Source organism: Manis javanica, chromosome 1 (assembly GCF_040802235.1).
Source record: "Manis javanica isolate MJ-LG chromosome 1, MJ_LKY, whole genome shotgun sequence".
NCBI classification, from domain to species: domain Eukaryota; kingdom Metazoa; phylum Chordata; class Mammalia; order Pholidota; family Manidae; genus Manis; species Manis javanica.
In genome coordinates this window covers 182658788-182681558 of record NC_133156.1, presented here as the reverse complement: position 1 = coordinate 182681558, position 22771 = coordinate 182658788, and the positions used below count along the sequence as shown (strand labels likewise).

Here is a 22771-nt window from a genome sequence, read left to right as displayed (position 1 = left end):
AGATGGGAGCTCTTGGGATGCAAGGACTCTCCTGCAGTTTTCTGACTGGTGCTGTCCCGTCTCTGAATCCAATGACAGACCCTGGTAGAAACCGAGCGACCTTCTGTTTTCCAGTAGCCTCTGTTTCATGAGAACACAGCTATGCCCGCCATCAGCAGTCAAAGGGAGAGTTCGTATCCCTGTCCCCATCAGCCTGAATTTCTGGTGGTGAAGTTGGCCTTGATCTTTTTCAGGGTCATTATGAATATTCTAATGGCAAAGTGAGAGAGGCGTTTCCTCGGCCACTAGATGGCGCTCAGGTCATGGGTAACAGGGTATGGTTCAGGGAAACGCGGAAAGGTCTGCTCACTGTCTCCGTAGATTGTTGTGCAAATATGGGAGAATCTTGCAACCAGCTAACCAGTTTTCAGTGTGTTGTGAAAGCTTGATCTCTGTAACAATTAAAGAGTTACACTTACTGTTCAAATGATGTCCCTTCCCTCAGAGGTGCGTCCCTCTCTGAGGCCCTGAGGGTTAGGTTAGCACTTGTCCCGTGCCCTGCCACACTTCTCCCACTTGTCCCGAGGCCACCCCAGAACTTGCCCTCTGACTCTACTTTCAGCTGTTTGTTATTTCTTCTTCACATTGGAGGGGTCTAGCACACCTGGGCAAAGCACAACACTCTATTTCCTCACCACTTTCAAGACCCAAACTAAACTGAACCATAAAAACGGGCTTTCTTTATATTTCCCTGCCTCCTGGGTTCACCAGATTTTTTGGTCCGACCAGGAGTTTTTGTTTTCATATTTCTGTTTTTATTTCCAGTGAGGACAGGCCCTAACACTAGCCTCTTAAGCACTTCTGCCCACAAGTTTTCCTGGGCACACCTAAGTGTTCCTTGGACCCTGCGTTCCAAAGCATTTAGTAAAAATTTTGTGTTCTGAAAAGGAGTGCTTTGCTTAGAAGCCACAGTTCTTTCAAAAGGTGACAGGCACCAGAGACCCTGAAACTCACGCAGATTCTTTTAGAACTTTATATGTTTGAAAATGAAATCTTTGGAACATCAATGGCAATGACCTCCCAGCAGTTCCCGGTTTTTGCCTCCTGGCATGGGCTGGTGTCAGGCACCCAAACAGCAGGTGTAGGAGGTGTGCTGAGAGGCAGAGGAGCCAGCAGGGCTGGCTGCAGGTAATGGCCTCAGCTCCTCCAGGAGCAGACACGGGTGTCCCCGAGGACGGCCTGCGGGGCTGTGACGAGTGGCTCACTGGGCTTCGGCCCTGCTTACGGTCTCCTCCAGTTCCCCCAGGTGAGGGAGCTGGACTTGGCTGCCCAGGCCTCAGAACTGGGAACATTCACCTGTGTTTTGGGGGCTTTCACAGCCCCAGTTCCCTGAGCTTAGGGAAAACACACTGAAACACTTGTGTTTTGGCAGAAGGTGACGAGGACTCAACAGAGGCTTGGGTGGCTTCACTGGTCACTTTGCCCTTGACTTTATGAGCTGTCTGCAGGCATAAGGGAGAGAACCTGGGTGCTCCTCAGCATGTGGAGACCTGTGACCCTGCCCCCGAATCAGGAATCATTAGCCTAAGTTGTCCGCATAGCCATGTCTTACGAGGTGCCTAGCGTTGTCCCTGGTTAGGTTTGCTAAACAAATGAAGGAATGAAGGGAAGAATTAATGAAAGGTGCAATTGGGAAATAGGCTACTCTGCAGCCCCCAGTTGGCCCCCGTAGCCACCAGAGGTGTGTGTCAGTTAATGGCTGTTGGGATTCGGGGGGCATCTGGGTCTGGGCTGGGTACCAGTATGCAGCCAGGATTCAGAGTTGGTCTGTGGGTGGGAAGCTGAGTTTGTCTCTGCAAGAAGCATTGGGTGTGGGGGCTTCGGAACTCTGACCTTGGCCTCATTAGCTCGAGTTAACTGGCCAAGCCTGTTTGTAATCATTTGGAATGAGCTTGAAATGGACTCTGTTTCCTTCCGGTGGGCCCTGACCGTGCTCTCCTCGGGCTGCAGCTGTGCCATGCTGAGCCTCTGGCTGCTGCTGAGAGCTCCCCTATGGCCAGAGGACTGGCTCCCCCGCCAATGAAAACCTGTTTCTGTGGATGTGAAAGTAGCCATCAATTATGGTTTCTTCAGCCCCAACTTCTGCCAGCTGGTATTCCAAGCTGAGGCCTGGCTGAGGAGAGCTGAAGGGCTGGGTCCCAGGGCCTCAGGCCCCCTGAAGCTGGGTCTCACCTTCCTCGCTTCTGCTCCCATCGGTCAGTCCTGTCTTCATAGCCAGACTTCATGTTGCCTTCTCTCTCCTTCTCTGTGTCTCTGCTCATTCTTCCTTCACAATGTTTTGGTTTACTCTTGGCTCTTAATTGCAACCATGGAAAATACAGTGGGAAAATAGTCATAGGTGTTTTTTCTTTTTTAAGGAGACCAATAGGTAAAGGTGACCAATGAATGAGAATAATCAGGGATTTCACCAATCATATCTATAGGCTTGGTCACACCCCCAGACTTGGTTACATTTAGCTGGTTGGAGGAGGAGACAGGAAATGTCAGAGTGCAGGAGGGGGCAGAAATCAGAGGGGACTGTGGAAGGAAACTGAGGGGTGCCCACTCCCTTGGGGGAATTTTGTACCTGCGTGGAAGTCAGGGATGGATTTCAAGAGCCCAGAAGTGTGTCATCAACCTCCTTGCTTCTCATTTATAGGCATCCCTTATTAGCATTTAGGGACATGCCCAAGGATGTAGAACCTTCAGCTAATGGACAGTGTCTGGCACTGTACTTCATTTGAAGCAACAGGTGCCAAAAGCCGGGTCCCAGTGCCTGCTGCTGTGAAAATGCAACTGGGACCCTCAGGTGCAATACTGAAAATGGCCACTAGATGACAATGTTGTGCCTTGATATACCGTCGGTCCCAAGGGCCCATCTGCCTGTTAGGTGGAGCCCTGGGTGTGCCTTGCTGCCTAGCTCTGGCCCTTTTGTGTCCCCTCCCACCCTTTCTTTGTGTCAGTATTTTGTCTCCCTCACCTATCTGCCTATAATATGGAAAGGCCCATTTTCTTTCGCGTGATTTCTTGAATGTATATAGTCAAAGTTTTGAGTCCCATTTCCAATTGGCAAACAGAACACACAGGTGTGTAGACAGACACCGGTGGGGAGGCACCTGTGGGCTTACCATGGAGCTGGGGGCTGTGTCTGGTGGTGGGAGCGCAGTGGTGACAGAGTTTGTGATAAATTCACAGCTGGGCTAGGGGTGGGGCCTGGGCCACATCTGTGTCCTGCCAGAGCTATCTTACTATGTGTCTGCCAACTCTCCATCTACATGCTCCTTCACATGAAAGGTCCTCCTCCCAGTCATGCCCATCCTAACCCCTTTTCCATTTCTTTACATGCTTCAGAGGAGCCTGCAGGTGTGGTCAAGCATCCTCCAGCCACAGACCGTATGTGCTTTTGGCGTGGGGACAAAGAGAGGGCGGGCCTTGGTCTTTTTGCTGGAGGGGAGAGGCTGCTGGTTGCCAGGAATGTTTTGACTTGCCGGAGGTGGGACTGAGTTTCACCACCGTGGTCCTTGGGCTTTACCTTTGGCTGTTACCTCTCAACCCTCAACATTGAATATATAAATCTCTTGGCAATTCCCTCCCACCCCCAAACCCTTTCCTGAGTCTGCTGGGTTCCAGATGATGTTCAAAAGAGCCCATGTAAGGCATTTTGGGGACCAGGAGGGAGCCAGGGTGACTTGAAAACTCCTGAAGTTGAAGTTCACAAAGTGAATCATAAATGAAATGATTAGTACAAACAATAATTCTCATGTTAGTTCCAGCGACCTGGCCTCCCACTTCTGTCCCAAATGCCAGAGCCCTGGCTGCTCTCGGGGCCCAGGTGAGAGTGATGATGGTTGCAGGCAGCCCTGGTGGGTTATATTTATTTCTCAAGTCTAGCCCATCCCTGCTCCTCCTCACCACCAGGGGCTCGGTGGGACTCAAGGCTCACAGCTCCCGTCCCCAGGTTGGGCTCGAGTACTTCCTTGCTGAGGCCATTTATTTTGTGCCTACCTTGCCCCATCCATGCTCAAATGGATTAGATCATCCCAGATGGTTCCCACTCCTGGCCCACTTCCCACCTTTGGCATTATGGAAACTGCCTCTTCCTCCTTCCTCTAGAAGGGACATCCTGGCTTTTCAGGGTTCTTGGAGTAAGGCCACTGAAGTCCTGTCCTGGGAAACTTGACTGCCAGCTGGAAAATTAGGACTTTAACAAAAAGATGCTCCAAAAAGGAGGAAAATGATGTAGAGAAAAGATTTTCCCTCATCATTAGTGTAATTCTTGTTTTAACTCTCCTTCAACCTGCTCCCCTGAAAGACTGTTCTGTGCTAATGTGGGGAGTGGGACAGAATGCTGGCATGAGTCAAGGATGTTAGGTGGTCTTGATTTCATAAGGATATGGGAGTGGGGGACATATGGCCAGGGCCTGCCTCAGGGAGCAGGACGTCTACCTGAGTGCCCTCTCTGGTGCCTTGGGAGATGGCTTCTCTGGCACCTGGGCCTCCTTTGTGCAGAATGGAGAGGGAGTGTAGGATGGGGTGCGGTCTGAGAGGGGCGGGCAGTGGAGGGGCCCTGAGCCCTAGCTTTCTGTGCGGGCTTAGTGCATGGGTTTTGAGGTTAGACCCTTTTGGGTCATGCCACTTTGTAGTCATGTGTTCCTTTGTATCTCTGAGCCTCAGTTTCCTCATCTGTAAGAAGGGATCATAAAAATAATAAAAATATCCATAGTGGTGAGGATTAAACAGATTTATGGGAGCTAGTGGGAGCCCTCATCAGTGTCGCTTCTCTATACATTTATGGGAGCTGCATCCCATGCATGTGGGGAATGGAGGCCCAGGGCTGGGCTCAGGCCTCAAGGTGGCTGAGTCGAGCACTAAAAGCCCCACTGGGCCAACCCCTCTGATCCCCACCTCTGTCTTCCAGTGGACGATCACCTGGGCTTCCTTCCCACCTTCGGGCCCTGCTATGTAAACCTCTACGGCAGCCCCAGAGAGTTCACTGGCTTCCTGGACCCTTATGCAGAGCTCAACATGGGCAAGGTGAGTCAGCCAGAGCCCCCACAGCTCCCATATCCCCAGGTCTGCATGTGGGGGTCTTCTAGTCTGGCCTGGGAAGTCTCTAATTTGGCCTGAGCTCCAAGGGCCTGGTGGAGCTTGAGTGGGCCCAGGACCAGGCAGCCGCCTGCTCAGAGAACCCTCCTTCCACCTGGCTACCTCCTGCCCCTTCTTTCCTCCCACTCCCCTCCTTTCTGCCCCTTCAGGGCCTGCCTGAACACCCCATCAACACCCCCTTGCCCCATTTTCCTGGCCCTTAAAGGCCCCAGGCCCCATCCCAGTCTTAGGCTTCACCTTTCTTCTCGCAGGGTCGGGGTCTGGTACTAACCATCTGGGGGAATCAGCATGCCCCCTGAACTCTCTGGGCCATACCCCCCCACCATCTGCAGAGTGGCAGGGGTAGCTCAGGGCCCTCCTGGGAGACAAGTGCCTTCAGGGCCAGATCAGGCCCCTTTCCCTCCCCTCCTCTCCTCTATGCCCCCTGCTCCTGCTGACCCAGCCTCCCCTCTCAGGGGGAAGGTGTGGCCTATCGGGGCCGGCTGCTGCTCTCCCTGGAGACAAAGCTAGTGGAGCACTGTGAGCAGAAGGTGGAGGATCTCCCTGCTGATGACATCCTTCGGGTAGAGGTGAGGGGCGTGGCCCTGGCAGGGGAGATGAGGAATATGGCAGCCAAGTGGGGCTGGCTTCAAGGAATCACGGCTCAGCTCTGTCCACATGCATGTGCCTTCATTCCCCTGGGCTGTGAAGTGGGGGTGACCCAGCACCAACCTTGCCTCCCTGAGCAATGTTCAGAGGCTCAAAGAAGATAAAGGAGAGTATTTAAAAAGTGTAGAGCTTGATGCAGAATGAGAGGTCTATTTTATAACAATAATGTTAGAATAGCTAATACTTTTTAATCATTTTGTGTTAGAGACTGTGCTGGTCACCTTCACTGTCACTGAGTCCTCCCAGCACCTGTGAGGTGGGAGGTGGCTACTGTTAGTATCTCCATTTTACAGATGAGGAAACTGAGGTTCAACTATATCATACTGGCAAGAGGTAGAGCTGGGCCGTGTGTCCAGGGGGCAGTTCACTCGAATCCACAAGGTGGCTTAAGCTTTCAGACTCTGTAGTCAGACAGTGTTGGTTTGAGTCCTGGCTTGACCACGTACCCCATGTCAGTTTCCCTATCTGTAAAGTGGGGGTAATTATACTTAAAACATAAAATTGTTATGGGAATTAAATTATTCATGCCTATATGCAGTAAGCACTCAATAAATGTTAGCTGTTATTACTATTTATATCATCTAAAAACCCAGTTGTGTAACCTCTCCTCACTCCTGCCTTCTGTAAAGCAGACTTGGTTCAAACTGGGACGTGTGATTGAGTGGCTGCCATGTAGCTCAGCCCTGTGTCTGACGGCTAGAGGGGACAATAAGAGTCATTTATCATAAGCACTTGGCAGCCTGTACATACAGAGCTGGCTGGTGTGGCAGAGGCCCCTGATGGCCTGGGGTGGGAGCCCTAAGTAGGGGTATGATGACTGGAGCCTTTGGCCCCTTCTGAACAGCAGATGGAGGAGACCAGGCTTCCCTGGGGTGGCGGTGCCACTGCTGCTGGTTTGGATTAAGGAGCAGCATGACCTTGGAGGAGCAGACCTTATTAGAGGAACATGGCCAAACACACAGGCCTGGACTGAGTTTGCTCAGTTAGTAACCAAATCTGGGCACTGTTGCTTAGCTGGACCATTCACCACCTATCTGTCCAGCCAGGATTTATTGGGCGCCAGTCACAGGCAGGGCCTGCCAGCCATATGACCCCTTCCCACGCTGGTGTCTTCCTTCCTTCTCCTGATGACCCTCTGGCTGCCCTTTCTGCTCCCAGAAGTACCTCCGAAGGCGCAAGTATTCCCTCTTTGCCGCCTTCTACTCGGCCTCCATGCTGCAGGATGTCGATGATGCCATTCAGTTCGAGGTCAGCATTGGGAACTATGGTAACAAATTCGACACGACCTGCCTACCGCTGGCCTCCACCACCCAGTTCAGCCGGGCAGTTTTTGACGGTGAGGCCAGAGGCTGCGTGCCTGGCTGGGACCAGACACCAGACACCAGACAGGGGGCTGAACCCTAAATCCTGCCTCCATGGAAAGCTGCCAGAGGCCCACACAAAGGCCTATCCCAGGCAAACCTGTCTGGGGGAACCCCCACTCTGATCCTCCTGTGCTGCCTCCCCCTGCTCACCTCCAGGTGGGTCCCTGCTGCCAGGACCACAGACCGGGTTCCTGAAACCAGCTGTGGTTGGCTTTGATCCTGAGCTATGGTGATCATTTATTACATGGTGGCTGTTGGGCTTGGCGTAGAGATTTTGGAGAGTACGGGTTTCCCAGGGTCTTTCTAATAACCCCTCTGCTTTGATGTGCTAAGGAGCCCTAATGAGTGCAGCACTGTTTGTTCAACACAAAAAGGGAGCTCGGGCACTTTGTTTGGTCCTTGGGGAATACTGGTCGTACTGTGCATGTCTGAAGAGGCTCTTAGTGGGAGGGGGAGCCAGTGCCTGAGTCTGCCCCACCCTCGGTCCCCTTCCCACCCACCCCTCTGCTCCTGCCTCACTACCCTGGTGTCCTTCCAGGGTGTCACTACTACTACTTACCCTGGGGCAACGTGAAGCCCGTGGTGGTGCTCTCGTCCTACTGGGAGGACATCAGCCACAGAGTTGAGGCTCAGAACCAGCTGCTCAGGATTGCCGACCGGCTGGTGAGTGGGAGCTGCTCCACACCCACATGTACTTTGTGCACACCCTCCCTCCCCAGCGGGTGTTTTCAGAGGGCCTACGTGGGTGCACACGTGTACACACAGCTAAGCCTGCAGACCTTCATGGTGCCTGGGATCCCCTGTGTCCTGCTAATGCGAGGTCTGTCATCCTGTCCTGTATACTGGGAAGAGGAGGGGCATGAGAACCATCCTGGGGGACCCGCACAGTCTGATGTGGGCGACAGCACAGAGAAAGAGCTGAGAGAAAATGAGCTAGAAGCAGCAGGTTAGAGCCTTGCACTGGTTCATTCATTCATTCATTCATTCATCATGTGCCTTTGACTCTAACCACACGTAAGGGCTTGTGCTGTAAACTTCTGGCCAGAAGGCAGACATGAACAAGGAGTTGTCCTGCCTTCAGGGAGTCAGTTTAGTAACGGACAGTACAGTCTAGTGAGGGAAACTCCCATACGAGATCCCAAACTTAAGTTCAGGTGACACCCAGGAGTACCAAGGGAGAGATGGGTTCTCAGAAGAGGGAGAGTGCCAAGCAGGGTCTGGGGGCACTGCAGAGGCAGCAAGGAGGCAGGGGGTGGGGGCGCAGTCAGGGTGCCACTGCAGTGGGGCAGGTGATGGTGATGAGGTGCTGGGAGGGAGGGGACCTCGGGGAGGAAATGGCAGGCCTTGGGCTGGAAGGACTTGGTGGTCTATTGGACTGGGAGAGGAGGAAAGGCCATGAGGAGGGACTCTGGGAAGTTGGGGAGAAGAGCAGAATGTATGTGGCCAAGTGGTGAATCCTGTTTGGACATGACCCAGGGGCCCTCTGGGAGTTACTGGGATGGTGGGTGCTGGGAGTGGCAGGCCTGGCCGGGGAGCAGGAGAATCCAAGTGGGTGGAGGTGAAGCGGCCAAGGGCGCAGAGCTGATGATCCTGGTGGTGGCCCCAGGCCGTTGCTGTGAGTGTGTGGGTGGAGGCTCCCCCAGGAGGAGGGTGGCACGTGGGGACATGGAGGAGGCAGGGGCCACATTGTTGGAGCAAGCAAGGAGGAGGGGGGCAGAGGGAAGGGGTCAGAGAGGCTCAGGCATGTCTGTGGGTGAGGAGGAAAGGCGGAAGGGGAAAGGGAAGGGGGGCGATTGGGGTCCTGGAGGGGCGGGGAGGGGCTGGAGGCCCAGGTGCGGGCCATGGGACCCGCCCCTCCTCTGACTCTGCAGCTCTGGGGGAGGGAGGAGAGCAGCCAGCACTCAGGTCCCGGAGAACTTGGAGTCAGTGCTGGGTACGTGAACAGCATCCTGTGGTCAGCTCTTCTCTCGCAGGACCCTCCTGAGGGTGGGGACTGTGTTCTTCCCAGGGCCCGTCCCCAGAATGGTGGTCCTAGGAGCACGTGGCCCATGTTCAGGGAGGCTCGGGGACAAGTCTTTGACCTGATGGTGATGCTGTGGGAGATCCCCACAGCCCAGCTCAGGGCTGAGCCATGGAGACGGCGGGAGGACAGCTCCATGGAGGAGGCTGATGCCACCCGAGGAGAGAGGGCAGGCAGTGCCCTCTTACTGGAGGTGGTCTGTGCTTCTGAAGGAGGAGGACGTGACCCGAGCCTGCTGGGTGGTAGGATTTGGAAAGTGTAGAGCATTCCAGGTGGGGAACTGGAGCAGGCTGAGAGGGCCACTTACCTGTGGGATGTCAGGTCTGGCTTGAAGGGGGCTGGTGAGAAACAGGATGCAGTCAAGTTCTGTTGAAGCCCGCACGCAGCACCTGACGTCCTCGTGACCATACTGGGGCTGGACTCCAGGGCTTGGGGATTAGGGTCTATTTGATGGGGAGGCCTGCAGGGTTCTTGAGCCGGGACAGACCCTGGTGTGTCCAGTCTATCTCTACTTTCTTTGCTCTAACTGTTTCTTCCTTTTCAGTTTGGGTCTGTGGTGACAGGGCCTTGGCTGGGGGTCTGGTGTGTACCCTCTGCCCCCTGCTCATGGTCCTGACCTTTGCCCGCCTATCCCGCAGGAGGCCAGCCTGGAGCGAGTCCACCTGGCGCTGAAGGCACAGCGCTCCTCCGAGGATGTGAACTCCATGCTGGCTCAGCTGATGGATGAGCTCACTGCAGACTGCAGGTAGGGGTGCTTGGCACCCAAGCACCCTCCCCTCCTGGCTCAGCGAGGCCCTTTCCCTGGGAGTGTTCGTGTGTGGCGGTGAGCGGCAGCACGTCTCCCCAGCCACACTTGGCCAGCAGTCCAGCCCATGCTGAGTCCAAAGGTGGCGGAGCCAGCGTGGGGAGTTGAAAAGGTGACATTTAGAGCAGGTCATAAATCTCCTTGCAGCAGTGGCAGCTGTGGGCCTGGGGCAGCCAGGCTCACCTGAATGGGGAGCATTGTGTCTCTGATCCCCAACCTCTTATTTCCCTGATGGAATCTCCAGGAGGAGCTGGCTGGTGGGGGTGATGGTGCCCCTCCTTCCCCCGACGGCCATGTCGGGGACCTCGATCTCCATTTGGCCTTCTGCTCACATGGCTGATTGTCAGCTTCAGGAAAATGGGGTCCTGAGGGTGATGGAGGAGGAGGGCTGGGAGGCCCTGCAGCAAGGGGAGCATCTTGGCGTCCTCCCCACGGCTGGGTGATGTGGGGCTCCCCACCCACCTGCTCTGAACCTTGGTTTCCTCATCTTCAAGCTGACGTTAAGAATAACTACTTTACAATATCACATAAGCAAAGTACCCGACCCTTAAGAAGTGTTTAATGAGTGGCAGCTGTCATTATTACAAAGGGGAGAAGTCAGGAGACTCGGACTCTGGCCCTTCACTGGCTTTGCGGCTTTGGGCAGCTGCTTCTTTGGACTTCAGTTTTCTCAGCTGGTAAATAGACTTAATAAATAGCTGTCTTTCTACTTTTGATGGGGTTAAGTGTGAATATACGCAAATATATTCATCCCTCCTCTAAATCTTAGCACCCCACCCCTGCTGAATGTATGAGAAATGCCTGCAGGTTGAGAAGTGGGTGACCATGTCTGCCTGAGGCAGTGCCCTCTCTGGTCCTTCACGCCCCAGTTGGGAAGTGTATCTTTATTAGACAAAACATTACCCCAAGGAAATGCCCTCACCCCCAAGTGGTGGAATCCAGACAGGTCATTCCTTCGTTCCACAAACATTCCTGAGGCCTGGCAGGCTCTGCTCCAGGTGCCCAAAGCATATTGACAAGGGTGCAGCTTCAGCCCTCTAGGGGGTGATGGATGCAAAGTGAGCAACTGAAGTAAAGTATGCTAGGGAGTTAAGAGGCATGTGCTGCAGGAGCTCAGGGCAGGTGCATCTAACTCAACTCTAATTCAGGAAAGCTTCCTGGAGGAGGAAAGGTGCTGGTGCGAACTCCAAAGGAGAAGTAGGAGTCAGCTTTTGTAGATGGGCTGCCCAGGCAAAGGTGCAGAAGCCAGAAATGCCTGCTGCCTCCAGGGCTTGGCATGGGAAGGGGAAGTCCAAATGGGATAGGCCCCAGGGGTCCTCCGAGCTGAGATCAGCCCTGGGAGTCGTTGAGGGCACAGGAGCCCTGTGGCTCGGGCGCTCACTCTGGCTGCAGTCTGAGAGATGGCTTGTGGTGGTAGTGAGGGGAGACGGGGCAAAGGTGTTGCCTAAGACAGGGACACAGGAAGGGCTGGAAGCCAAGAGAAGCAGAGGGCAGTGTTGACTCTTGGGGAGGCATCATGATGGCGACAGGCTCATAATGAGCATTTCCTGTGCCAGGTGCTGGTCTAAGACTTTTACATAGCTTAACTAGTCATCAAAGTCTTACGTGGTAGGAAATAGAATTTCCTACTCCCTGCTCACATTTTACAGATGAGAAAGCTGAGGCACCGAGAGGTTAATTAACTTGCCAGATTCATGTCCCTAGTCAGTGGCCGAGCCACCTTGCTCTCAGATAGACAGGACTTGATGGTGGATTGGATGTGGGGGTCCAAAGAATATCCGAATGATTCCCCAGCTCTGGCAGAGCAGCTGGGTGGACAGTAGGGCCATTCTCAGAGGCAGTGGGAGAAGGGCAGTTTTGGGGGACAATGAGTTCAGGACTGGCCATTTTGAGTGGGAGGTACCTGTGGGCATCTGTGGCCTTGAGGTCGGAGGACAGAGTGGGGCTGGAGGAGCACCTGGGGGCACGGTCAACACAGAGGGCATCAGAGTGCCTGGCTGAGCACCCCTGGTCAGGCCGACAACCGTGGGTATGGAGGGTGGGCCGGGGCTTCAGTTCTACAGGAGCTCTGCTTATGACTCATGTGCTGTGTGGACTCTGGCAGGTCTAAGGTGCCTGAAATGTGTGAAGTGGGTGGGACCCAAGTCCTGGGCTGTCCTTACCGCCCCTCTCAGGACTCTTTTCTTGGAGGATTTGGCTAAAAAGACTTCTGCCAATGGCTGGTCCGCTTGAGCCACTCTCCTGGGAAGAGAAGGTAGCGAGGCCTTCCTGGGGGGCTCCTCTCCCAGCTTAGGAACTCAGGAAAAGATTCTCGTTCTTGGAATGCACAAATGGCTCTCCAGAGAGGGATGCCAGGCATTAGGACCGATTCCTTCAGGTGCCGCGTGAGGCCACCAACAGCACCTGGCACAGAAGTGCCACCATGAGGGCTGCCACCACCTCTGACTCTGTGCTGAGCATCCTCACAGCTGACAAGCAGGGCAGCTGGGCCGAGGGCCCCATGCCAGTTCACCCCCGCTGACGCCCGGCGGCTCACCTACTCCACCAGGCCCCTGCCCATGTCTCCAACTTCAGTGTCCTTCGTTCCATCAGGCCTTTCCCTGGCTCATGGCCATGGGGGCTCCTCCCCTACACTGTTCTTCCAGCCCAGCCCTCTCCTCTCTTCTCTAGACCCACAGACATGCCTGCCGCTTGTCTCTACCTGGATGTCCTGCCGGCACATCTAGTTCGTTCTCTGTGATCTTCCTGAATCTGTGCCATGCTGCCTCCACTCCAGCCTGCAGTGGCTCCTGTTACCTTCAGGAAAAGTCTCAGCTCTTATCCAGGGAATAGGGCTCTCTGTCCCCACTCCCTGCCTCATGGACCCCAGCAGTCCTACCCTCCAGCCCTTCAGGGCCTCTCTGCTGGCTTGTCTGGCCCTCACCACCCAATACATGCTCCCTTCTGCCTCTGAGCCTTTATCTTGTGCACATACTGCTCCTTTGACCAGAATGCCCTTCCTGCTCTTCTTGGCCTGCCCAGCTCCTGCTGGTCCTGACAGATGCAGCTAGGGGGGCGCTTTCTCCAGGAAGTACTCCTGACTCTTGAGTTTGCTCACTGGGGTTCTAGCCTGTTTGCTTCCCTGTTCCAGGGGGCCCCCAAGGGCAGGGCTGGGTCTGGTCTCTTGGGACCGAGCCCCCAGACAGGACCAGCAGTGCTGGTGTTCTTGAGGTATGAAATGAATGGCCCTTCAGCCAGTTCATCTTTCAGGCTGGACACTGGCCCCTCCTGGGTGCTGTCTCTGATAAAGACACCCACTCACCACAGGGCAGGCAGCTCATCTCTGCTCTCAGCCTGCCCTGAGCCCGGCCCGGGGCCTGTCTGCCGTTTCCAAGTCAGCCAGAGCTGGCAGAGTGACTGCCCCTGTTTGGGGTTGGGAGTATAGTATCCTCCCCCCTCCTCTTCCAGGTCTCCCTTTCTTTCAGTAGCTCCTGCCTTGGGTGTTCCTGGGGTGGCAAAGGGCTGAGATATCTTGTTAGTGGCAGTCATAGGTCCTGGCTGCTGCTTTGGGAGTCTTGGCTGGGGTGGTGACCTCCATGAAAATCTCCCTTTGGTGGTCTGTATGGCAGCCCCTCCCAGCTCCTGACCTGGGCTGGGAGCATAAATCACCCTGGTTGGCGCAGCTCTCCATATCCCGCACCAGACCTACCTGCCCCCACTCTCAGGCCCATTCAGGCCTCCTTCCCAGGCAGGCCCCAGCCCAGGACTCTGGCCCAGGCCCCCCTTTACCCACCGAGCATGTCCCTCCACCACGTTCAAGTGGGCTGGGGATGGAGGCCGCCCCTCTCCTGGACTGGGGCAGCCCATCCGCGGCACCCTCAGGGCAGTAAATATTATATTACTACAGGGTGTGCAGTACGTGACCTGAGACAGGCCCCGGGGCTTAAGTTTCCTGAGATGGAGTTTGCATACGGCTCCCCCCACCCTAAAAATTCAATTAAAAAAAATAACAGGAAAAATGTAGTGCACTGAGGGCCTGCCAGAGTGGTGTATCTGGCGGCCGTGGTGCCGCTGCGCTCCGGCGGTAATTGGTTCTGCATAGCTCGGGGAAATTGGCAGAAAAATAAATCAGCCGGGAGCCGGGAGTCGAGACACTGAGGGGAGGAGAGTATGAGGTGGGGGGCGTGGGGGGTGGCTGCAAGTGGTGGGAGCAGAACTGGTGGAGGGGGTTTGACTGATGTCCTGTTTGGGAGTCAAGGGCTCAGTGGATGTCGGGTGGGGGTGGGGCAGCCCCCCATACTCTGAAGCAGAGGGGTCCTACTTGGCGCAGGAGAACACAGCTGCCCTACCCCACCTGCCCCAACCCTGCACGACCCTTGTGTGCGTATTGACTGGCCACAGATGCCCAGTATGGTGAAGAGGAGCTATATGAAGGACCTTCAGGGAGCCCAGGGGGATGGGGGGGTCAGAGTTCTTTGCCTCTAAACAAGATTTGGTTCAAACCCCACCCCCCATTTGGGGTCTAGGGCTGTTTCTGGGACTGCATGTACTCCCCACCTTCTCTCCAGAGGCTTCCCAAACAGAGGGTTCTGGGACAGGGTTGTGGGGTTGCCCTAGGTCGACACATCTGTGTTGCTGGCTGCCAGCCTCCCCACAGTGTCTGCAGTGGCTTGTCAGGAGTCCATAAATTTCCTTCTTGAGGAAAGTGTGCATACAACAGAGTGGATTCTTTTCAGCCAAGGGCAATTTCACACTGGGGCCTTAGCTCTAGGAAGTTGCAAGGGACAGGGAGGGACCTGCTGGGCCCTCTGAGGGCTTGCAGTCAGTTGAGCAGAGGGGACAACATATGCAAAAGAACTCACATGCCTAGGGGTTAGGATAAATTCCAAGCAGGCAGTCCCAGTATAAAGGGCTGGGGGACTTCAGAGCAGGAGGCCGGTAGGCCAGTGTTGTTGGGGAAGTCTTCCCTGGGAGGTGAGGATGGGGTAGGTCACTTGGAGATGACTGTACATGTGGGTTAGGTTGCAGAAAGCACACAGGGCACATGGAGCACCCGGCAGGCAGGCTGAGGTGTGGAACCTGTTGTAGGGGTCTGTGCACTCAGGCATGAGTACATGCATGTGTGCACGTGTGCATGTGGACCTTGGTGAGGGCATCAGGCACATCCTGTCTGTCTGTCCCTCACAGGCAGCCCCTGAGTGATGTCCAAGAGATGCCCTCTGCCACCCACTTGGACCAGTACCTGTACCAGCAGCGCATGGGTCACCTGAGCCAGATCACTGAAGCAGCCCTGGCCCTGAAGCTCAGTCGCAGAGAGCTCCCTGCCACCCTGGAGCAGGCTGAGGACTGGCTCCTTCAGCTCCGTGCCCTGGCGGAAGAGGTAGCTGACCCTGGGAGGTGTCTTCCTTCCTGCCTGGAACATCAGAACTGGGGGGACATGGGAACTGTCTGGACTATGATCTAACCCTGCCTCCATTGCTGGGTAACTTGGACAGGTGACTCAGTCTCTCTGAGCCTCAGTGTCTCCATTCATGAGGAGGAGAGAGTATGTAACTGGTTGCTGGGTGTTGTGGGTGAAAGCTTGGCATGTAGTAGGTATTCAGTAAATGCCCCCAAATGTGCACAATAGATGTGCTCCATAATTGCCATCAAAGTCTGTCAGAGACAGCTGGGACCAGAGCCTAGGGCTGGCTTTAGGTCCAATGCTCGAGCATGGTTCCTTAGAGACCCAACTCCTTCTCCCTGCCAACCAGTGCCTGTCTGCTCCTGGCCTCAGACTTGCCTCTCATGGGGCCCCGTGTTTCCTGCTCTCCTGAAAGCCTCTGAGCCCCAGGCCTGAGGAGGCTGCATTTGCAGTAACTCTCAGCTTTTTCATATCTAATCAGAGTGACTACAGTTTGTCTTTAGGGGCACCCTTTCCCCACCTGCACACCATCCCCATTCCAGGTCAGATGCACCCACCCAGTGAGGAAGCAGGCAGGCCACAGATTTGTCCAGAACGAGGACAAAGGTCTGCTCATATGTCCTGGGCAGACCAGCTGCTCCCCACTCTGACCAGGCCAGGGAGAGGATGGGGAGAAAGGCGGTCCCCAGAAAGCGTGTGCACAGAGAAGGGCAAGGCTTGAGAGGGGCTTCTGGAGAAGCAAGTTGTTGAAGGGGAGAGGGAGGTCCAGGAGGTGGGAGGGTTGCTCAGGAGGGGAAGGTAGTCTGAAATGTTGGTCCCTGAGAGTCAGCCTTGGACTTGACCCCATGCAGGACCTTGGGCATGTGGTCGCTACCTGGGGGAAACACTGTGTTGCTCACCCACAGGGACTGTGGATGGTCCCCAAGGCTGGTCACAGGCTACATTCCATAATCTTGGCCCAGACTGACCCTGGAACTCTCAGCACAGATGGTGATAGAGCTGGGAGGGGTCAAGGTCAAACAGGTGCTGCTGATAGGAAGGGAACCCGGAGGGAGTTTCTCTCAAAAGATTTGTGCATTAATATCCCTGAAGGGCTTCTTAACACTGGTTAGAGCCTCCATTGATCCTATGTGTCTGGGGTGGAGCCTGAGGATCTGCATTTCTAGTAAGTTCCCAGGTGCTGCTGGCTGCTGTTGCTCCTGGGACCACACTTTGCAAACACCTGGAGTGGTGGTTTGGAACACATGGTAGTCAGGAAAACCTGGCTGGCTCCTTCCCCCTTCGTGCCTGAATTTCCTCACCTGTCAGATGGGGCTGCCTGTCCCTGTCTCTGGGGCTGCCGCCGTGATTAACTGGAACGTGGCCTGTGAGCTGCTGAGTGGGTGATCGGCAGCACTGGCTCCCTGGAGCTGCCCTGGGTAGAGACCCAGCCCTACCCTGCTGAGCACGCTTTGCGCACCAGCCCTGGAAGCAGATGGACCCAACAAGCCATCTGCCCTGAGCGTGGAAGCCGGGAGCAGTTCTCACATCCAGCTGAGGAGCTCACGGGCCTCGCAGTTTTGTTCTGGGCTAGTCGCCATTTTCACAGCCCAGTGCCACCAGGCCCAGAAGACGGTCAGCCCCAAGGATCCCACTGTCAGAGTGGGAAGGGAGTGTCCTCTGGGAGGGGGCATGCCTTCTGTGGATTTGCTGCTGCTCTCTGGGATGAGGGAGAGGTGGCATCTGTAGTGTAAAGTCATCTGTCGGGTAAAATCAAATCCTCCCCTGTCTGCTCCCCTGGGAGCATCTGTCTACACAGTGGAGGGGATCTAAGAACTTGAGCTCTGGGCTCCAGGCAGGAGTGTCTCTTCCCAGAAAATGTGAACTCAGCTCAGTGAGTGTTTGGCAGGCTCCCCATGTGAGATGGAGGAGCTGGAGGCAGCCTCACACCCTGTCCTTGGGGGCACATAGCTGCTGAAGACAGAGGTGCCTAGCCAGCCCTGGGAGGTCAGGGGGACAGCCAGAGGGCAGGATGTGAGCAACACGAGGGATGGAAGCTTGGAGGAGAGGCCCATGTGGCCGCTGAGCCAGGGCAGGTCAGCTTGCAGTGGGCCGTGGGCCGTGGACCCAGGCTCGTCACCGTTCTCCCCCTGACTGTCGCCCCCTCTCTCAGCCCCAGAACAGCTTGCCTGACATCGTCATCTGGATGCTGCAGGGAGACAAACGCGTGGCATACCAGCGTGTGCCCGCCCACAAGGTCCTCTTCTCCAGGCGTGGTGCCAGCTTCTGCGGCAGGAACTGTGGGAAGCTGCAGACGATATTTCTGAAAGTGGGTGCTTTTTCCCCAGGTCACGGTGGTATTTTCTCAATCCAGGTCTGTCCCCTCCCCTCCAGTTTCCACTCCTTTCTCTGACTGCTTCCCTTCTCCTCTCAACCCAGCGTAGTCCCTAGGCCCCAGGGACCTCGTCAGGAAAGTGAACGGGTGAGAGCTGGACTCGTGGGGTACTGGAAAGCCTGAGGCAGGTCTGTGGCCCCTCGGCCACGTGGGAGGAGCTGCCCCTGAGGCCGTGCTTGCCTTCCAGCTGGTCCTTGCCAGGGGCCTCAGCCCTCAGTGCCCAGCCCAGCCTCTAGGAACCCTGGCACAGACCTACTTGCCCATGCTGCCCGACGCCTCGCTCCTAGCGGGAGGAACACTGGGGTTTGGGTTCTTCCCTGTGGGCAGGCTGGTGTGTGGGCACCAGGTGTGCCTGTGGCTCTGTCCTATGGGAGAGCTGGGAGCAGTGATCTGTGCTCTCACTCTCCCCCCTTTCCTCTCCTCCAACACCCTGCCCTGCTCTCTCTCTACTCTCAGGGGACTGGCCAGTCTTGGGGTGGGGAGACAGAGAAGTGAGCAGGTGTCTGGGGACCCCCATCCCCTTCTCTGGGTTAATGTGGGGACATAGAGCCAAGACTGTTTTGGCTGGGGTGCTGTGGCGTGGTGGTCAGGATACAATCTGGGGAAATCCCTCCCTGTGCTCTGGCTGCTCTGGCCCAAGGGGAGGGTCCCTGCTTGGAGGGCTGACCTTGAGGTTGCCCCACTAGCAGAGGAGTAGCCCTGGGAGGCAGGTCTGCCCCTCACCACTCACTGCTCACTCCAAATGGCTCTGTTGGCATTAGAAGCTGCTTGGACTTCATCCCAGGCAGGCCTATCTCCCCCAGCCCTTGCTCCCCACCTGCCCTCCCATCCATACCAGGACCAGCGCCTGCCTCATCTCTTCTAGGAAGAACCTTAGCCTCAGATCTCTGAGTGGCTGTTGGTCAACCCATGCATATATTGGCCAGTTGTTCTTGTTGCCCTCTGGGGTGGATAGCAAGGACAGGATTCAGTAGGTTGCAGGGCTGTGGACAGGTTGCAGGGCTGGCTGAACCCTGTGTAGCTGAGGGCAGGTTGCCTAACCTCTGTGCTGGCTGTCTGCTCACCTGTAAAATGAGGATCAGGCCACCTATTTTCATGTTTTCAGGATTGAATTAGGTAACACAGGTCATGGGTCTTGCTGGAACCACAGCAGTGAGTGATGGGTGAGTCTTAATTTCTCTCCCTCTTCTCCCCTTTTCCTTCTGGGGGCTCTTTTGCTCCGTGGGGAGAGGAGGCCCCACCAGTACCATGATTAGAGGCCAACCCAGAGCCAGGATGAGCAGGTATCTGCATGTGGGTATCTCACAGGTATCTCACTGATACTTCAGAGGAGAGGCCAACTTTGCCTAGAAAGAGGGTGGGAGTGTCAGGCAGTGGACTGCCCCTCTCACCTGCCTATGTGCCCCCTGGGGCACGGTCCCCCTGTGATCCTGATCTTGTTGCATCCTGCTCTTCTCCTCCTAAGCTGGCTCCTTACTTAGTAGGACAGAAGGGATAGGATATCAGTGAGCTGCCCCATCTGAGTGGGGTTAACCAGGGGAGACTGGCTGGCCAGAGAGCAGGTGGGGACGTACTTGAACAAGATGAGCTCCAGGCTCTGACCTCCTGCCCTGTAGCCTCAGGGAAATGCAAACTGAAAAATTTCCCTGATTCCAAGAGAATAAAAAAAAGATATAGAATTGTTTCTCGAAGTCTTCCCCACTGAGTTTATGAACCCTGCCAGTAGCTCCTGAGCAAGCTTTACAAAAATGTTGGCAGCAAGCAGAGACCAAGAAAACATTGGTGTTTCTTAACTTAAACCAAAGTTGGAAAAAATGAGCACCAGCAGAGAGGGAGAGGAGCCCCAAACTAGACATTTCTTTATTTGCTGTTGCTATTTTGGGTCCAGCAGGCTGGCCCTGTCTGGGGGAGGGCAGGGGAGAGACTAGGGGTGGAGGGGAAATGGGGGGTTAGGCATTCCTGCCATCTCCCTGGGGCTGGTGGTTTGGAGGGAAAAAGGCCACTAACCACCCTGGGGAGAGGCCAGATGAAATGAACAGTCATGGGAGGTTTTGGGGTTTGACATGTGGGGTCAGGGGCTTCTCCAGACTTTGGTAAGGATGAACTAAAAGCAGAGAGGTGCGTGAAGGGTGAGATCAGTATTGTCTTTGCCTGTCCTGCACCCCATTCTGATCCTCTTACCCGGCCTGAGCTCCTCTTCAGGGACCCAGGCCCCCTCTACCAGTTGGAGACTCCTTAACTCATCTTCCCTTTCCCCTTCTGAACCTACCACAACTCCTTTCTCCTGTTATTCAGCTCCCTGTCCCAGGGCAGACACTCCTCCAAGCTCATGCACACAAAATCTAGGTACTTGCTGTGTTACTTCCTCTAAGGGACACTGTTATTCTAGGAGTGAGAAACTTCTCCTCACACCATGTCTGACCCTTGATTTCAATGAAATGGTGAAGTAGTTGTGGAAAATAAATGTTTTGTTTTGGGATGTTGTGGCTCTTCCACTTTGGCAGAGCTTCTGAAAGTTTCAGGATAAAAAGCAGCTGAAGACCAGTGAATAGTGGTTAACATGCTGATAAACACTTGAAAGGATAAGGATATCAGATGATATACTAACATCCAGCCACCACACCCCCACCCCAAAAAACCCCAAACAAACACAAAAGAAAGTGAAGGGGGAGTTTTTAACCTCTTTCCCTTGCAGACTTGGATCATTTTATCTCCTTTAGAAACATATTCTAGAACTGTACTGTCCAATATAGTAGTCATATGGTGCTATTTAAATTTAAATTAATTAAAATGAAATAAAGCTAAAAATGTTCCTTAGTCACACTAGCTTCATTTTAAGTGCTCAGCTGCCACATGGGGCTAGTGGCTACCATATTGGACTGTGCCAGGAGAAACCACTTCCATTGTAGCACAAAGTTTATTGGATGGTGCTATTCTAGAAGAGACCAGAAATGAGGAGGTGGTGGGAGAGGGCAGAATGGGGATCTGGGTCTAGATAAGGCTTTTCTTAGCAGAGAGAGCCTAGGTGGGATGGCACAGTCTTCTCCTTGGCTGGGTAGGAATCTCTGCATGTGGGGAAAGCCCTCCTAATTATACACTCCCCTTCCATGAAATTCTAAGTCCTCCCACAGGGCACACCTCTGTTGAGGTGTCAGGCTGGTATGCTCAAGTCCTGGAGGACCCCTCTCCCCAACTCAGTTGGGTCATTCTGATCCTGAACGGGATTGCAGTTCTCTGTCCTTCTTTGGTACCCAGTATCCAATGGAGGTGGTGCCTGGAGCCCGGATGCCGGTGCAGATACGGGTGAAGCTCTGGTTTGGGCTCTCTGTGAATGAGAAGGATTTCAACCAGTTTGCTGAGGGCAAGCTCTCCGTCTTTGCTGAAACGGTAAGTGCCTGCCAGCCTATGCTCATCCCCCTGCCCCTCCACTGCTCCTGCCCCCACTCACTTTTCTCTATTGCTCTCTCTCCAGTATGAGAACCAGACCAAGCTGGCCCTGGTTGGGAACTGGGGCACAACAGGCCTCACCTACCCCAAGTTTTCTGATGTCACAGGCAAGATCAAGCTACCCAAGGACAGCTTCCGCCCCTCGGCTGGCTGGGCCTGGGCTGGAGACTGGTTTGTGTGTCCAGAGAAGACGTGAGTGTGGGACAGGGGGGTTTGGGGACCCCCTCTTCTCAGGCCCATTCTCTGAAAGGACTTGGCCCTGTTAATCCCTCTGCCTGCTCCTACTGTCCCTGTGCTGGTCATAGGGACTTCCTCTTGAACTCTTTTAGGACCCAGGTCTCACTAGGCAGCATTCCTTCCTGGAAGGGCTCTAATAGTCAGAAAGTCCTTTATTAAACTAAAATTAGTCCCTGTTTGACTTTGCACCCACTGGCTGTGGCTTCCTGTTGAAGATGCCCTGGAAAACACACTTCTTCCTCTGTGTGCACCCCTTCTCTCATCTGCATTGCCGTCTTTACTTCATTCTCCTCTCTCTTTTCCTCTTCACAACTGGTTTTCTTCTCTCATTTTTTTTATCTTTTAAAAATTCAAGTATAATTTATATATTGCAGTCAAGTGCTCAAATCTTAAGTCTACAGCTTGATAGCATCTCACATTGCTACAACTATCTGTTAGGCACCATCACCACCAGGCTTGTGGCTTCATCAGTCTCTCTCTGCATCTTGGGGGGAAAATAGTCCTCTGCCTGCAGGTGTCTCTAGGTCTCCCTGGGGTTCCTTTTGCTCTCTCACCTGACTCTCTGCCCCCTCATTTCCCTCTCTCCTCCATCTCCCTTGTTGCCCATTGGGTGAGGCTGGTGTAGGAAGGCTGGCTAAGGCCCCAGCATGCTCTGTTGGACGCAGTGAATGGGTGGGGATCTCTTCGGCAGAAGCTCTGACCTGCCCCTGCCCACAGCTTGCTCCATGACACCGATGCGGGCCACCTGAGCTTTGTGGAGGAGGTGTTTGAGAACCAGACCCGGCTCCCAGGAGGCCAGTGGATCTACATGAGTGACAACTACACGGATGTGGTAAGGGGGCACTCTGAGGGCAGGTGGGCTCTGCTTTCCTGGAGTCTTGGCCACTGGAGCCCAGGAGGGGCCTGTGACTCAGAGAAGCAGCCACAACGCTTCCAGAGAGACAGTGTGACATCCGGTACGGGTAGGACTCAGACCCTGAGTCACACCTGAGAACTCAAGGATGCTGTCAAGTTGCATCTTCTCTGCCTCCCTGGTAATGTCTGTCTGCTCTCACACTTCCCTATCCTGCGTTGCTCTAGAACGGGGAGAAGGTGCTTCCCAAGGATGACATCGAGTGCCCACTGGGCTGGAAGTGGGAAGATGAAGAGTGGTCAACAGACCTCAATCGAGCTGTTGATGAGCAAGGTAGGCAGCACCTGGTGCCCAGTGAGCCCCACTCAGCCCCATGCTGGCGGGGACAGCTGGGTGCTGGGCTTCTTGCCCTGGGCACTGGCTTCACTCAGCTACTTCATCTGGGGAACTTCCTGGATTAGCCCTCCCTTCAGGCTACCAGACTACCTGAGAGTCAGTGCCACCCCAAAGTCTGTG

At 54.8% G+C, this 22771-nt stretch overlaps 1 protein-coding gene across 22 annotated transcripts in view; it reads left to right on the top strand.

Moving 5' to 3' along the window:
- The window catches only part of DYSF (dysferlin), a 220531-nt gene that overhangs the window by 87611 nt on the left and 110149 nt on the right, over positions 1-22771 (top strand). For 13 of the 22 annotated variants that reach the window (XM_073211609.1, XM_073211629.1, XM_017668659.3 and 10 more), the window contains 12 exons: positions 3370-3411; positions 4937-5052; positions 5580-5693; positions 6931-7108; positions 7675-7799; positions 9795-9901; positions 15128-15320; positions 17497-17652; positions 20974-21105; positions 21191-21357; positions 22120-22234; positions 22483-22588. In XM_073211609.1, the coding sequence (XP_073067710.1) occupies positions 3370-3411; positions 4937-5052; positions 5580-5693; positions 6931-7108; positions 7675-7799; positions 9795-9901; positions 15128-15320; positions 17497-17652; positions 20974-21105; positions 21191-21357; positions 22120-22234; positions 22483-22588 (1551 nt within the window). The remainder of the gene's footprint in view (positions 1-3369; positions 3412-4936; positions 5053-5579; positions 5694-6930; positions 7109-7674; positions 7800-9794; positions 9902-15127; positions 15321-17496; positions 17653-20973; positions 21106-21190; positions 21358-22119; positions 22235-22482; positions 22589-22771) is intronic. The other 9 variants (XM_017668654.3, XM_017668664.3, XM_073211639.1 and 6 more) reach the window with 1 other exon arrangement.